The sequence below is a fragment of the Elephas maximus genome, chromosome 13 (genome assembly GCF_024166365.1).
Source record: "Elephas maximus indicus isolate mEleMax1 chromosome 13, mEleMax1 primary haplotype, whole genome shotgun sequence".
Taxonomy (NCBI): Eukaryota; Metazoa; Chordata; class Mammalia; order Proboscidea; family Elephantidae; genus Elephas; species Elephas maximus.
The window spans coordinates 83,190,478-83,204,782 of record NC_064831.1 but is presented as its reverse complement, the minus strand read 5'-3'; the positions used below and the strand labels follow the sequence as shown (position 1 = coordinate 83,204,782).

The 14,305-nt window shown below is 40.9% G+C and overlaps 1 protein-coding gene across 2 annotated transcripts in view; it reads right to left on the bottom strand.

Moving 5' to 3' along the window:
• Window positions 1-14,305, bottom strand: part of CHD2 (chromodomain helicase DNA binding protein 2) — a 137,593-nt gene that overhangs the window by 32,093 nt on the left and 91,195 nt on the right. For both annotated transcript variants that reach the window (XM_049852652.1, XM_049852651.1), the window contains 7 exons: window positions 12,730-12,771; window positions 11,225-11,364; window positions 4,603-4,741; window positions 4,253-4,403; window positions 3,036-3,158; window positions 1,691-1,819; window positions 466-606 (listed from right to left, as the gene is read on the bottom strand). In XM_049852652.1, the coding sequence (XP_049708609.1) occupies window positions 466-606; window positions 1,691-1,819; window positions 3,036-3,158; window positions 4,253-4,403; window positions 4,603-4,741; window positions 11,225-11,364; window positions 12,730-12,771 (865 nt within the window). The remainder of the gene's footprint in view (window positions 1-465; window positions 607-1,690; window positions 1,820-3,035; window positions 3,159-4,252; window positions 4,404-4,602; window positions 4,742-11,224; window positions 11,365-12,729; window positions 12,772-14,305) is intronic.

Genomic DNA, 14,305 nt, shown 5'->3' with positions numbered 1-14,305 from the left:
TTTGAAATGAACGTTCTAGAACTCCCAATGGGAAGCTTTTTATAATAGCAGGGTTTTTAATCCATTTATACTCCAAAAGCTTTAACTGTTTAGAATCCTAAACCCTTTAAATATTCTAATAGCTCTGTGGATTGTGTTCTTCTACCATGAATATGAGAACACTTCAGGCAGTGACATGTAAATGCAGACTTCTCTTACCTGTCCTACCTCATTCCCATGGGTCCCCATGAAATATGAAATAAAAGATCAAGGAAAGGCCTTCTGTATTAAAGAACACCCCAAACTTGCAGGACCCTCTCCCTCTGCAAGGAGGGGTGTAGGCATCCCTTCTACAACCCCATCTTCCTTCTTGGATAAATCCACAAGAGGACAATTGTTTCAGGGCCCTCCAGCGCCATTCTAGTTCTAAATCTTACAATTTTCAAAAGCTGTGGATATCTTAATAAGTAAAATGACATCAAATACCTTCTCTTTCTTCTCTTTCGACTTCTTCCTTTCCTTGTCCCCATCTTTGTCTTTCTTCAAACTCGTTTGTTTCTCTTTGTTCTCCTTGTTCTCTTTTTTCTTCTGTTTCTTTTTCGTTGGACTTTTTTCTAAGCCATCATCCTAGGAAACAAATAGGTCCCCAGAGCTATGAGCTTTTGCCACCGAGTTTATTTACTTTCTAGAGAAAGACACACTGTCCCAGATGGTTCATCACTGCGTCCCTGCACACTCAATTCTACCAACAACCAGCTCACGATGCAAAGTCAAATTGCTCTTAATTTATATCTCCTCATTTAATTCTCACAGCAACCCCTCAACAACATAAAAAAAGGCACTATCATTTCCATTTCACAGATGGAAGAAACTGAGAACCAAAGAGATTACAGACCTGTCCAAAGTCAGCTAACAATTGCTTTAAGAAGACCACTGCCCTCAAGTCAATTCCAACTAACAGCAACCCTACAGGACAGAGTAGAACTGCCCCATAGGGTTTCCAAGGAGTGCCTGGTGGATTCGAACTGCTAACCTTTTGGTTAGCAGCCAAATGCTTAACACCACTGTGCCACCAGGGCTCATTAATTGGTAAGCTTGCTAGTATTTGAATTCATGTCTTTATGCCTCAAATCCATGCCATTTCCTGTACCCTGTGCTGGTCCTCTTGGAGCTAGTCTCAAAGTACAATTAAACTCTAAGAGCAACAGAATAAAATCCCATAGTTATCACTCACCGAAACAGACACCACACTGAATGATAACAATTTTACTTTTTACTTTGCTTAGATCAGACATTGCAAACTGGGAGTCATTGGGCCAAACTCGACAGATGAGTTTTGTGTGACTCAACAATTAACTGAGCTGCAAAACAGCTGCCCCTGTGACATGAGGCATAAACTCTCTGGATAACCACAGTCCCCACCACTCCCTTTTGTTCCCAACAATGAGGCTGACAGTTAAGTGCCATTTATCATTAAAATTTGTTATCCTTCTTGTCATTTACTTACATTATCTATGAATCTGCAATTGTTAACTTAAAACAACTGTATTCCTTCCTGATGAGTTAAACAAAGACATATATATGTTTTATTTTCATTTTATCTACTCCCCATGTACACCAAACACATACTGAATGGTTCTACCATACCAGCTAGCACATTAAATGTAGCCAAAAAAAAAAAAAAACCCTCAACTGAAATCCAGCCCCATACCTTTACTTCCCCCTCTTCTGACGGATTATCTGAGTGTCTAGGGGATGAAAACTCAATTCCCTGCTCATCTTTCAGCCTGGGTGCTTTGTTCTCTTTTTTTACTCGAGGCTTCCGCTTCTTTAATTTGGCCTGGAAAGGGAGAGAAAATGATGACAAAACTATAAATCAAAAGCATGACCAAACACTGTTACGACTTTTTCAAGCAGCGGCAGCCACGTAATTCAAACAAGAGAATTCAGAAAAAATCAAAAGAGTGCAGTTATACCTGAAAAAAAATTTCACAAAAACTCTGTGGTCCTTATACATATCACACGCTATATAAACATATCCATACCCTTAAACCTATTGATTCCATTTTTTTAGAATTCATCCTAAAGGTATAATTCAAAAGAAGGAAAAACGCCTTATGTACAAAGATAGACATATAGTAATGCCAATAATAATGCAACAATAGAAAACACGTAGCAAGCTATACGTGAAAATTTTAAAAAAGGATTAAAATATTGTTTATCTACTCAAACACGATATCAGTAATCTAAAATACACACAAGCAGAATCTAATCTGTCTCTCCAGAGCCTAGCACACAGTACATACACATTCTATTATCTGGAAAACGACATTACTATCCAAAGATGTTTTTCCTAAAACTTCTTTTGTTTATAATAAAGGGAAATTCATACAAATGGCACGGCTCTAAAAACACTTCAAGAACATGCTCACACAAGGCCTGCAGGTGCAGAATGTAACTTACAGTGTCTCCTAACTGTGACTGCCCATCTTTCTAGCCCGGAATTAAAAGTTAGGGAAATCAAAGGAGATAAAGCTCAGATGAGTTAATTAGCAACCTAGCTGGTAGTTTTCACTGAGCAAGTAAGGCAATTATAACTGAAATGCAGCTTCTGAATTATCTGAGTTCCAATTATACATTCTGTCTCTGGGGTCCATTATTACAAGTAGCCCAGAGTTGGAGATAACAAGAGGCAAATCCACTGGTATTCAACCCAGTAACCAGAACTATGTCCCAAAACTGAGAAAGCAGTACAAATCATCAGCAACAGGATGTCTGGAGAGCAGCCCTGGGGACAAATGAGGACTATTTTGAAACAGTGTTACGCTTGTAAGCATCTGTAAGAAAGCTGCCAAGACTTCTGGGTCTATTATTAAATGAAAATTTCTATCATTTCCAACCAAAACAATTATTACTGGAACCTCAAAAGCCAACACCTGACCAGGAGAAGATGGACAGCATTCTGTGCCATGCCCGAAGTGGGCATCTCTTGCCCTACCTAACTGCTGCATTAGAGCCTCAGCCCCTGACGAGCACCACCTGGTGGCCACACTCACCTCTTCCCCACCTTTCACGACCCCCTTCTTCTCCAGACCCTTCCTGAGCAACTTCAGCAAGTAGTCCGCTCGGGTCTGCAGCTGCTTTCCCTGAGGCTTTTTATCGCTCTCCACGGGCAGAATCTTCAACAGGAAAGAAGAGAAGCACCCACCACCACCCCACATCCAGGTTAGTGGATCAGGATAAACAGAGACCACAAGTCCTGAGCACAATCCTTTCCCTCCCCAACCACCCGAGATATAAAGCCTCAGATCCTATCTCATGTCCATGGCTCCCAATCACCGACAATCCCTCATGAGCCGTTCTCGTTTTACAAAATGGGATGGAGAAATCCAGCTCTCCCACTGGCTCCTACCTGTGCTGTTAACAGGGTAGAACAACTCAGGTAGGAGGGGCTTGTTGGCTTCATCTGCTAGAGCATCCCAGCCGTCGTGGATTTCCTCCTTCCAGGAGCAGGGACTCCCTGGAGCTAGGTTAAAGCTTCATTTTAGATTTAAAATGCTTCTTAGAGCATTGCCGGAGAGCACTAGGCTATGCCAGGACATGATCCGTTCCCTGCTACCACAGTTGGACCTCTCGGTCCAGACTGGATTTGACCTCATTGCTTTTGGCCGGGTGCTGTCACCTTCTTAAAACCTACATGGGATGAGCATTGCTTACGTGCCAGGCAAAGCCCTGCCAGGAGCACAGCATGGAGCAAATCCTACTGAAGTCTGAGCCTGTCAGCTTTCCTTCCTTCCACTCTAACGTGGCCTTGCCACTCGGTAGCCTGACTCACACTCAACAGGTTGGGTGGCTCAATTCTGTGGGAGCAGTGCGGCCAAAGTTTAATTCCATTACAAAAAATACCAAGGTGTGGCTCGTTCTTTGTGTGGAGAACTGAAAAACATGGTTGTTTAGAACATAGTTTTAAACAGAGGCCAAGGCCAAGAAATGCTTTTATTATTGAGATTCTTACCCTGGTATTTGTTGCAATGAGACGTGACCTATAATAAAATCAGGATTTTAAGATTCCTCCTCCAACTGCCCAAAACTTTTACCTGGCTACTGTCTTCCCCTTGATCTTCGTCTATGGAACAGTACCAGAGTTCACTAAAGACGGTAACATCTCCAAGGATAAAGACATCCCAGGAATTTACTACTGCATTAATTTCATTTTGTAAAAATATTATACAGCCAGTCGTCTAGAAATCTCCAGCGTCACAGAGCTACTTACTTTGTCAGTTAATTTCAGCTCTGGATCCGTTTTAATAAGCTCCCAGTTTCCATAGCCATGTTCATAAATGCCCAGCAATAGCCGTGAATCGTCCTCCACTCCCCACTCCACGTCAAAATGCGCAGCTTTGACACGGCAGGTTAAGCAGTACCTAAAGGGATTTTAAAGCCAGGAGGACGTTATAAGAGAAGCCTTTCTGACTCAGGAAATGAACACAAAGTTCCTTAACATGACAAAGTATTTTGACACATTAAAGGAAAAAAAAAACAAAGACACCACCACATAACTGTAATTTCCAATCTATCTTCTCACGGCACAAGCATTCATATGTATGCACACAATACACTCACTTTTTTTTTTCTTCAGGGTCCACAGGGATAGATTTATGCAGCATCTCAAACTCTTCTTCATGTTGGATAATAGATTTCACATTAACCTGGACCCCAGATATCTTGATAGTTGGGCCTCTCCTTTTCCCTGGTCCTTTCCCTAAAGTATACCAGTTTTACATTAGATCAAATGATAGGTCACCGAAGTTTCACCGAAAACATGTTTCTGCAAGTCCTCAACTCTCTTATTCCCTCAGTGTGTATCTCCAGCTTATTGTTAGTTCAAAAATATAACCTATAGAACAAAAAACCTTCAATTAATATTTGTAAAGTAACCTCTGAACAATTAGGTTCTTTACGGATTTAGGATTTTTTTTAAATCCACTGACATTTATAACTGTATTTAAATCTCACTGTTTCATCACATTTCGCTTGTAAAATTAATGGACTAAAGAAGCTTCTGATGATACAGTATTAATGCTCAAGTTTTTTTCTTACGTTTTCCTAAACCATCACATTCACAGTTACAAAAAAAAGAATAACTCAAGGGTTTTACACATGAATCGTCACTTGATCTTCACAGTATCTCTACTAGAAAAATATGAGATCAAGTTAACACTTTATACATGTGAAATGATACACAGAGGCTGGCATGAAGAGGTTATACCAGCCTAAGTTTCAAATTAAAATAATCCTAGAAATAGCTGTGGGGACCATGGTCTTGGGGAACATCCAGCTCGACTGATATAACATAGTTTACAAAGAAAATGTTCTACATCCTGCTTCGGTGAGTAGTGTCTGGGGTCTTAAAAGCTTGTGAGCGGCCATCTAAGACACTCCACTGGTCTCACCCCGTTGGCATCAAGGGAGAATGAAGAAAACTGAAGACACAAGGGAAAGGTTAGTCCAAAGGACTAATGGACCACAACTATCATGGCCTCCACCAAACTGAGTCCAGTACAACTAGATGGTGCCTGGCTACCACCACCAACTGCTGTGACAGGGATCACAACAGAAGGTCCTGGGCAGAGCTGGAAAAAAATGTAGAACTAAATTCTAACTCCCCAAAAAAAGATGAGATTTACTGGGCTGACAGACACTGGAGAAACTTGGAAAGTATGGCCACTGGACACCTTTTTAGCTCAGTGATAAAGCCCCTCCTGAGGTTCCCCCTTCAGCCAACGATTAGAGAGGCCCATAAAACAAAATGAGACTAAAGGGGCACACCAGCCCAGGGGCAAAGACTAGAAGGCAGGAGGGGACAGGAAAGCTGGTAACAAGAAGCCCAAGGTTGATAAGGGAGAGTGTTGACATGTCATGGGGTTGTTAATCAATGTCACAAAACAATATGTGTACTAACTGTTTAATGAGAAGCTAGTTTGTCCTGTAAACCTTCATCTAAAGTACAATAACAAAAAAAGGAAAAAATAATGATCCTAGAAATAGAAATAAAACCCTGTCATTCTAATCAAAAAGTCAAGGTTGAAATCCAGGAGATAATGCCACTAGTTTTTTGGTTTTTTTTTTTCATTCAGGTCAATAAAATGGTACTACTTCATAAACCAGCATGAGCAGTTATTTAGGAATTCTGATCTAATTCACTAGAGTTTCACTTGTAAATGTTCCTCCCAACAACACTGAAGAAGTCTGGATCAAAATATGGTAAAAGGGAAAAAGCACTATCTGAAAATCAGAAATTTGGGATTTATTCCAAAATCTGCACGAACTATCCTCCTCCCCCTCCTTTTTTCCCCTACTTCCAGTGATTAACCTCTCTAGGACTCAGTCTCCTCATCTATAAACAGTTCCAACAGAAAAACAGGCAAAGGACAGATGATTCACCAAAAAGGAAAAACAAATGATTCCTAACATGAAAGGCACTGGACCTCACTCACGATAAGAGAAACGCATATATTAGACACATATCATTTTTAACCTATCAGGTTGAGAAAGTTCAGCAATTTGAAAACATGCTATTGATGAGACTAAAAAGAAACAGACATTCTTATACATTGCTGGTAGGAGTATAAATTGTAAATTTAGACAGGATGTTGATTCTAAGTATTCCTACAGATACACTCGCACATGTGTGAAATGGCATACATACAAGATTACTTACTACAACACTGTAAAGCAAAAGACTAAAAAGTTAAACGTCTACCCATAGGAGTCTAATTAATTATAATATACCCGTAATTATAATATATCCATAATTACAATATATCCATAATTATAATACATCCGTAATAGGTTATGCAGCTTTTTTAAAAAAAAAAAAAACAGGCAGTGGATGAACCTTTGAAACTACTGCCCTGAGATAATCTTTAAACCTTAAACCAAAAATGTCTCCTGAAGTCTTCTTAAAACCAAACACTAGTTTAGCTTAACTGGTAAAGACTTCCTTGAGCATTGTGCTCTTTTAAGATTTATGTACATGGGATCGAACTGACACCAGCAACTCGAAAGATTAGATAGGAAACTTAGGCTGATTCCTACAAGGCCGAGGTCAGATAAGCCTCCTCTCTCCACCATCTTTACCAATTCTGACACTAACCATCCCTCCCATAGCACTCACGACTGGCTTCAATAATTTGTAGCAATGGCCACAAAGAACTCACAGACCATACTCACGATTATGGGGTTTATTAGGAAGTACCAGGTTAGGATTCAGGCTCAGGAACATTCAGTTTGTCCATCAGGACAGACTCTTCCCAACTGTGTTCGCAGTCACACCTCTCTTTGGCCCTCGGCCTCTGCCCAAAGGCACTCAGCTTTCTTTCTCCATGGGCCGGGAAGCCAACCATGCCATCTCCTGCTGCCAGGTCTCTGCTGTCGGGTCTTTTCTGCCACTGCTTCTCACTTTCTTCCAGGTTACAGCTCGCTCTCTGTCTCCTGGGTTCAGACGCTTCTCAGTGCAAGGATCCCAAGTCCAAAGGATGTGCTGGCTTCTGGCTGCTCTTCCTTGGTGGTGCTGGGATTCTCCTTTCTGGTCTGGAATTGGCTCTCTTTTAAGGCAAAAGTGACCAATGCCCTTGGTGGGCTACAATTACCCTATCACACAGTCCCGCCCAATCACCTGAGTAGGAGTTATAAGACCTTGGCTAGAAGGCCACACAAAAGTAATCAATCCCACTGCACTGCCTCTTCAGTTTCTGCTTCCTGGTTCCTTGGAAATCTCCATGTGCCTTGACGTCTATTTTACCCCATCTCTCCTCTGCTTGCTTGTTTAATCTCTTTGATATCTCAGAAGAGATTGACTTAAGACACACCCTACACTAATCCTGTGCCATTAACACAACAAAGGCAACCCACCCCCAAACGGGATTATAACCACAGGCATAGAGGCTAAAATTTACAACACATATTTTTGGGGGACACAATTCAATCTGTAACATTCTACCCTCTGGCCCCCAGAGATTCATGTCCCTGCCACATGCGAAACACATTCACCCCATCACATCACCACCGAAGTATTAAATCAACCCCACATCCAAATCTCATCTTCTGAATTATCTAAATCAAATATGAGTGAGACTTTAAGCATATTCCATCCTGGGGCAAAATCCCTCTTCATCTGTGAGCCTGTGAAATCTGGATTACAAGTTATCCGTTTCCAGGGTGCCACAGTGGAACATTACAAAGCTGAGAAACTGGAGGAAAAGAGCGGGTAACAGGCACCAAGCAAGTCCAAAACCCAGCAGAACAATTTACAGTAGCTCTCAAGGCTTGAAAATAATCCCATTCTCTGAGACAATCTGGGCAATGGCCCCATCCTCTAAACTCTAGGTGTTGGCCACGCCCTCTGGATTCTGGAAGGAGGCCCCTCGGCCCTGGGCTTCAGCTCTGCCTTCTAGGCCCTATGGGGCAGCAACTCTGCTTGCTCAGCTCTAGGCGCCCCACTCTCCTAGTCCACCTGAGTGGTGAATCCACACCCTCAGCCCCAGCAGACCCCATTCTTCTGCCCCTAGGGCATGGCAACACCACCCCCTCAGCTTTGGGCAGCAGCTCTATCCCTCAACACACCTTAATGACAGCCCCACACTCCAGAACTGAATTGGCAAAGATCCGACTCCGAAACCTAGGAGGCTGTGGCCCCACCCTTTGAGATCCTCAAGACCATGCCTCACCCTTTGAAACCAAGAAGGCCCTGCTTCCTGTGCCCCTTCCAACAGTTCTGCTGATCTCTAAGGTGCTCTAGAGATGGTTGTTTTCTTTTCTTGGAGGACAACAGGTGTAGCTCCTTTGGCCTGCTTCTTGCCTGTAGAATTCTAAGAGGCAAATAAGCGTTCTTTCACTCTTTCTCTGTCCCCTTCAGTCTAAGCTGAAAGGTTTTCTGCTGTGGTAGCTGGTTAAATCCATCAGCCACAGGCTTAATCTTTAACAAAAGATTGTGTTGCCACATCTTTGGTGAACATTCTAGGACACGTGTCCTTTGTCTGTACAAAATTTTCCAAATCTTTAAGTTCTGTTTTCATTGTGCACAGTTCATTTTTAAGTCCATCTCCTTCCTCTCACGTTCTGCTATAAGCAGCAAGGAGAAACCACGCGGCCCCATGAAGATCTTGCTTAGCAATTTCAGCAGCCAGATATCCAAGTTCTTCATTTATCAGCTCTACCTTCCACCAAACATTTGAACATAATTCAAACAAGTTCTTTGCCACTGCATAAAAAACATCGCCCTTCCTCCATTATCCATTATCGTATATCCATCATTTTCTTTTAAAGCCTCACCGGAAGCATATTTAATGACCACGTTTCTAGCAACATTCTGTTGCTGGTGCCCCCTCTAAAAGATGACAGAGACTTTCTCTATAGCTCTCCTCACTTCCTTCTGAGCCCTTCCCAGAACTGCCTTTGATATTCATAATTCTACCAAGAGTCTCTTCAGGGCAATCTAGGCTCTTACTATTAGGCACCTTAAAACTCTTCCAGCCTCTATCCATTACCCACCCCACTCTTCTGGTACCAAATAATTCTGTCTTAGTTATCTAGTGCTGCTATAACAAAAATACCACAAATGGATGACTTTAACAAACAGAAATTTATTTTCGCATAGTTTAGGAGACTAGGAGTCTGAATTCAGGGTGCTGGCTCTAGGGTGCAAGGCTTTCTCTCTCTGTTGGCTCTAGGGGAAGGTCTTTATTCCTTGGTGCCTTGATGATCATCACGTAGCTTGGTATCTCTCTTCCCCCATCTCTGCTTTTTTCACTTTCTTATTTAATGTCTTTTATATCTCAAAAGAGACAGACGTAAAACACACCCTACACTAATTCTGTCTCGTTAATGTAACAAAGACAACCCATTCCCAAATGGGATTATAACCACAGGTATAGAGGTTAGAATTTACAACACGTATTTTGGGGGGACACAATTCAATCCATAACATAAATTATCTGTTTTTCCTTTTTCAGCCATGTGAATGTACTACTTATTCAAAACAATTACAAAAAACTTTAAAAAATGTAAAACTTTAAAAGATTACTTTGGGTTTATTCTGAGTGTTTAAAACAACATATCCAGATCCTTGTCCAAACTACTCAAGTTACTTAGATTTCTTTCACAAAGGAAGAACATGTATTTTCAAAAGTTTTGACTAGATCTAAGATTTTTTTGTACTATAAACTTCAATCATATTCTGAAAAGGAAAATTCCAGAGCATAACTACTTCATTACTTAATAATAATAGCTAACACTGTAACCCATACACTATGCTAAGCACTTCACATGCATAGTCTTATTCAATTAATCGTCCAAACCCTCTGTAAGTGTACAGACACTATTACTCCACTTGGCAAAAGGTTAGAGTTGCTGGGATATAACTTGCACCAGGCCTTGTAGATAGGCAATGGCAGAAGCAAGATTCCAGGTAACTAGTGGCCTCCAGAGTCTGGACCCTTAATGGTAACTTGAGAGCACCTCCCTAGCCTTACTCAGCATAGTGAAGGGTGGCGAAAGAATAAAGGAAATGGCACACGCCACAGTCTGGTGAAATGGAATGACAAAACCCTCATTTCTTTGCTTGAGGTTTGCTACGAGAGTACCCTATGAGACCAATCTCCTCACAAACATCCCCACACCTCCCACTTTCAGAGAGGTACCACTTGGGACAGGCAAAAACTTTCTGGTCCCTAAGAAAAAGCACACTACAGGTTAAACCAATTACAACAAATTCTAGCCATATCAAAACTCTCTCCGACATTCATCCAATAGTCTGCATATTTCTGTTAACTCTCTAACTCCTTTCAGTTTGTCACAACACAATGTATATGTATATCCAAGATTATTAACAACGCCTCTGGTCTAGAATTCCTTCATTTGGAGCCAAATATTGGATGTGTCCATTCAGCTTTGTCCACTCAGCTCTTAACATCTTTGAACCCAATTTCAACTTTCTATCACAAAATAAAAATGAACCATTTCACCTTGTTCATTACTCCACGCCCTTCCTGCAAATCACCTTCCTCTGTGAGTAGATCTTTGGGATCTTACAACATTGAGCTCACATAAAGGCAGGTAAGAATACGCACCTCAGAGCATTAGAAAAGCGTGACATACAACTCTGTTCTGAAAAAGCCCTTTAGCAACAGAAATCCCGGTATACAGATGGCAGGTTCTGGAGACTCTCTGTAACTGACTGACTTACCCTCGCTGGCATTTTCTTTCAGCTGTTCTTCATATTCCTGCATTGCTGAGGCACAGCTGTTGTGAATTAGTTCTCCCAGGCGTTTCAGATCCGCCACGGACTTATCTACCAACTCAGCATCCCGCGCTATGCACTCCAGCCTGAGGAAGGACAAATACAGGGATACTTCAAGACCCTGTGCCCACTTCTCTAACATCGCATTTACCACCAGGTTTTACGTAAGTTTGCTCCCACAAAGACACTTTTCTCTGCTTCCCTTTATTAGCCGTTTCAAGGCGCATGTCTAGAAATCTGGCTGCCAAAAGGTGCCATGCCCACTCTTCTACACCCTGTTCATTTTTACTATAACTTGCTCACAGACAGGCATTCTACCCCTGGGTAGTCAGCAACAGTCCCACAAAGATGAACCTCACCTTCCTGGTTTCTGTGTGGCTTACTGTTACACAGCACCATTTCCTCTCCAAATGAGAGGGCAAAACAAAATAAACAGGCTTGGAATTTTCATCCACTCTAGAAGTTTATCAGTAGTAGAATAAGGGAACCTGATATTTCCTTTAAACCACTACTAATATTTAAAGGTGGAATTGGTGACTTTGTACAAAGCAAAATACCAACCTAACTGAAATGAGTTCTGTTAAAATGAAACTTCCAAATTTCATTTGCTGAATGCTGGTAGAATAGTAACAACAGCTAACCCTTGTGGAAGTTACTATTAGCAAGGTGGAGCCCTGCTGGCATAGTGGTTAAGAGCTCAGCTGCTAACCAAAAGGTTGGGAGTTCAAATCTACCAACCGCTCCTTAGAAACCCTATGGGGCAGTTCTGTTCTGTCCTACAGGGTCACTATGAACTGACTCAACGGCACCCAACAACCATTAACCAAACCAAACCCAGTGCTGTCGAGTTGATTCTGACTCATAGCGGTCCTACAGGACAGAGTAGAACTGCCCCCATAGAGTTTCCAAAGAGTGCCTGGCAGATTCAAACTGCCGCCCCTTTGGTTAGCAGCCATAGCACTTAACCACCACACCACCACAACCATTAGTAAGGCATTATAAGCTCTTTGCACTTAATCCCCAAAACAGCCCTACTTAGTAGAAGATGATTACAAAATCACTAAGAGCCTTTTATCTTTGGCATTACTAAATCTAAGAACTAGAATAAAAATAACAACTACATATATTCTTCTCAACAGAAGTAATCTGAACATACCTTCTGGAAATTAGTTCTTTGTACTACAATGCTGAATGTATTTGCTTCATCTTCCTCACTAAGGTAAAATCTCTGCAGGATGATATGTCATTTCCATTTTTGTTATTACCCTTCCCCAGAGGCTAGCACAGTGACATACATGCACAAATGGTGCACCCAATTAATGTTTGTGTAAAAAAAAAAGTTTTTCCATTAAAAAAATGTTCCCAGCATTAGAATGGAAAAAAAAAAAAAATTAAGGACCTATTATAAAATAAAACTGAAAAAGAGACTGATAAACTATTAGCAAGCTTACCGTTCAAGAGGGAGACCAAACTTCTTATAAGCCTTGATGAACCTGAGAATATGATAAATAATAGTAATGATAATAATAATATATTAAAAAACAAAGACAGACCTTATGTTAATGCCAACATATTCTATGAGGAAATGTGTCATGTAAACTGTCAAAAATAGATTAGGCTCAACCCTTTCAGTTGCCACTAAATAAATATTAAATGTCTTTGAAACTAGTCAATTTAAAATAATGAGTGCTAAAACTCTACTCAAATTAAAGATCAATTTTATCCTCAGTGACTAATCATACCCCATGAAACTGCTTAGAGACATGCTATAGAACTGTGTCTTAACCCTAATATTATCCTGTTCAGAAAGTACAAGTTTAAGGAGTTTAATGTATAACAGATAACTGAATCACCGTAATTCTCTTGTGATAAAAATCTGACAGTTTATTCAATCCCCTGTTAGTTTTAATCCTTTACTGCAATATTTTTTCATTATTTTCTAGCCAATAAGACAGCTATATGATTTTTAGGATGGCCTCAAATTCTTTTGGGAATGAGGCAAAGTAAAATAAACATATGATTTATAAACTCTTAATACTGTTTTCGGAAACACCTCTAACTCCTCCCACCCAACTTTGTCTCCAACCAAAATTCAATCTAGACTTCCACAAGTCGCTACCCTAAACCATGCTAAAACCAACCCACGTTATCTTCTCCCCATCCCTACAACCTAATCACTTAGCACCTTCACTAACAAGCAGGATGCTACATCAACAGCATCACTGTAATATGCAAAATTACTATAATAATCTGGTGAGGTAACAGAATAAGGAAAGATACTATGGAGAAAAACGAAAATAAGAGTACACAGACCGAAGGAAGCAGCACTGGATATGACAATTGCTGAGAAATAATATTAAACTAACAGCCTGGATACAAGAATTAGGAAAATGTTAAAAATGAAAGTGAACCTGAGGATGATCCCTCATCTCTACCCTTCTCCTTCCTGCTGAAATAGTCAATGTCTGAAATACAATGTCTGATGTTTTCATCAAAACAATACTGAGGAGGAGGAGGACTTCTGCAGTAGAGGAAAATGGATCTCCAAAAACCTGTTCCTCCATAAAAGCAACACAGGCAAAAATTATCAAAATCAACTTCGTCAGAATTCTGAAAATCAACCAATGACCTGTAGCATTCCAAGAAGCATTTATTAAAAAAAAAAAAAATTGAATCCAGCTAAGAATAGTAAGCTTTCTGGAATTTTAACTTGCCCTATTCCCATCCCCTTTCCCCAACTCAGTGACAGCCTTGAAAACCAACATATTCTTAACTACAGAACTGTGAAAACTACTAGTGTAGCAGCCACTGGAGGGGGCAAAACGAGTTTGGAACTCCCTAAAAGTCCCGTCTCCAGAGGACTATGACTCTGACTCATCCAGGAGCTCACTGAAAAGCTCCGTTCTCAGGGCTTGTCATCTACTTGACCTGACTCAGCACTTGCTGTGTCAACAGCTCTACCCACATTCCCTATCTACAGTTCAAAGGTCAAAAATAATCAGCAGCAAATGTTTAAAACCGCAGCTG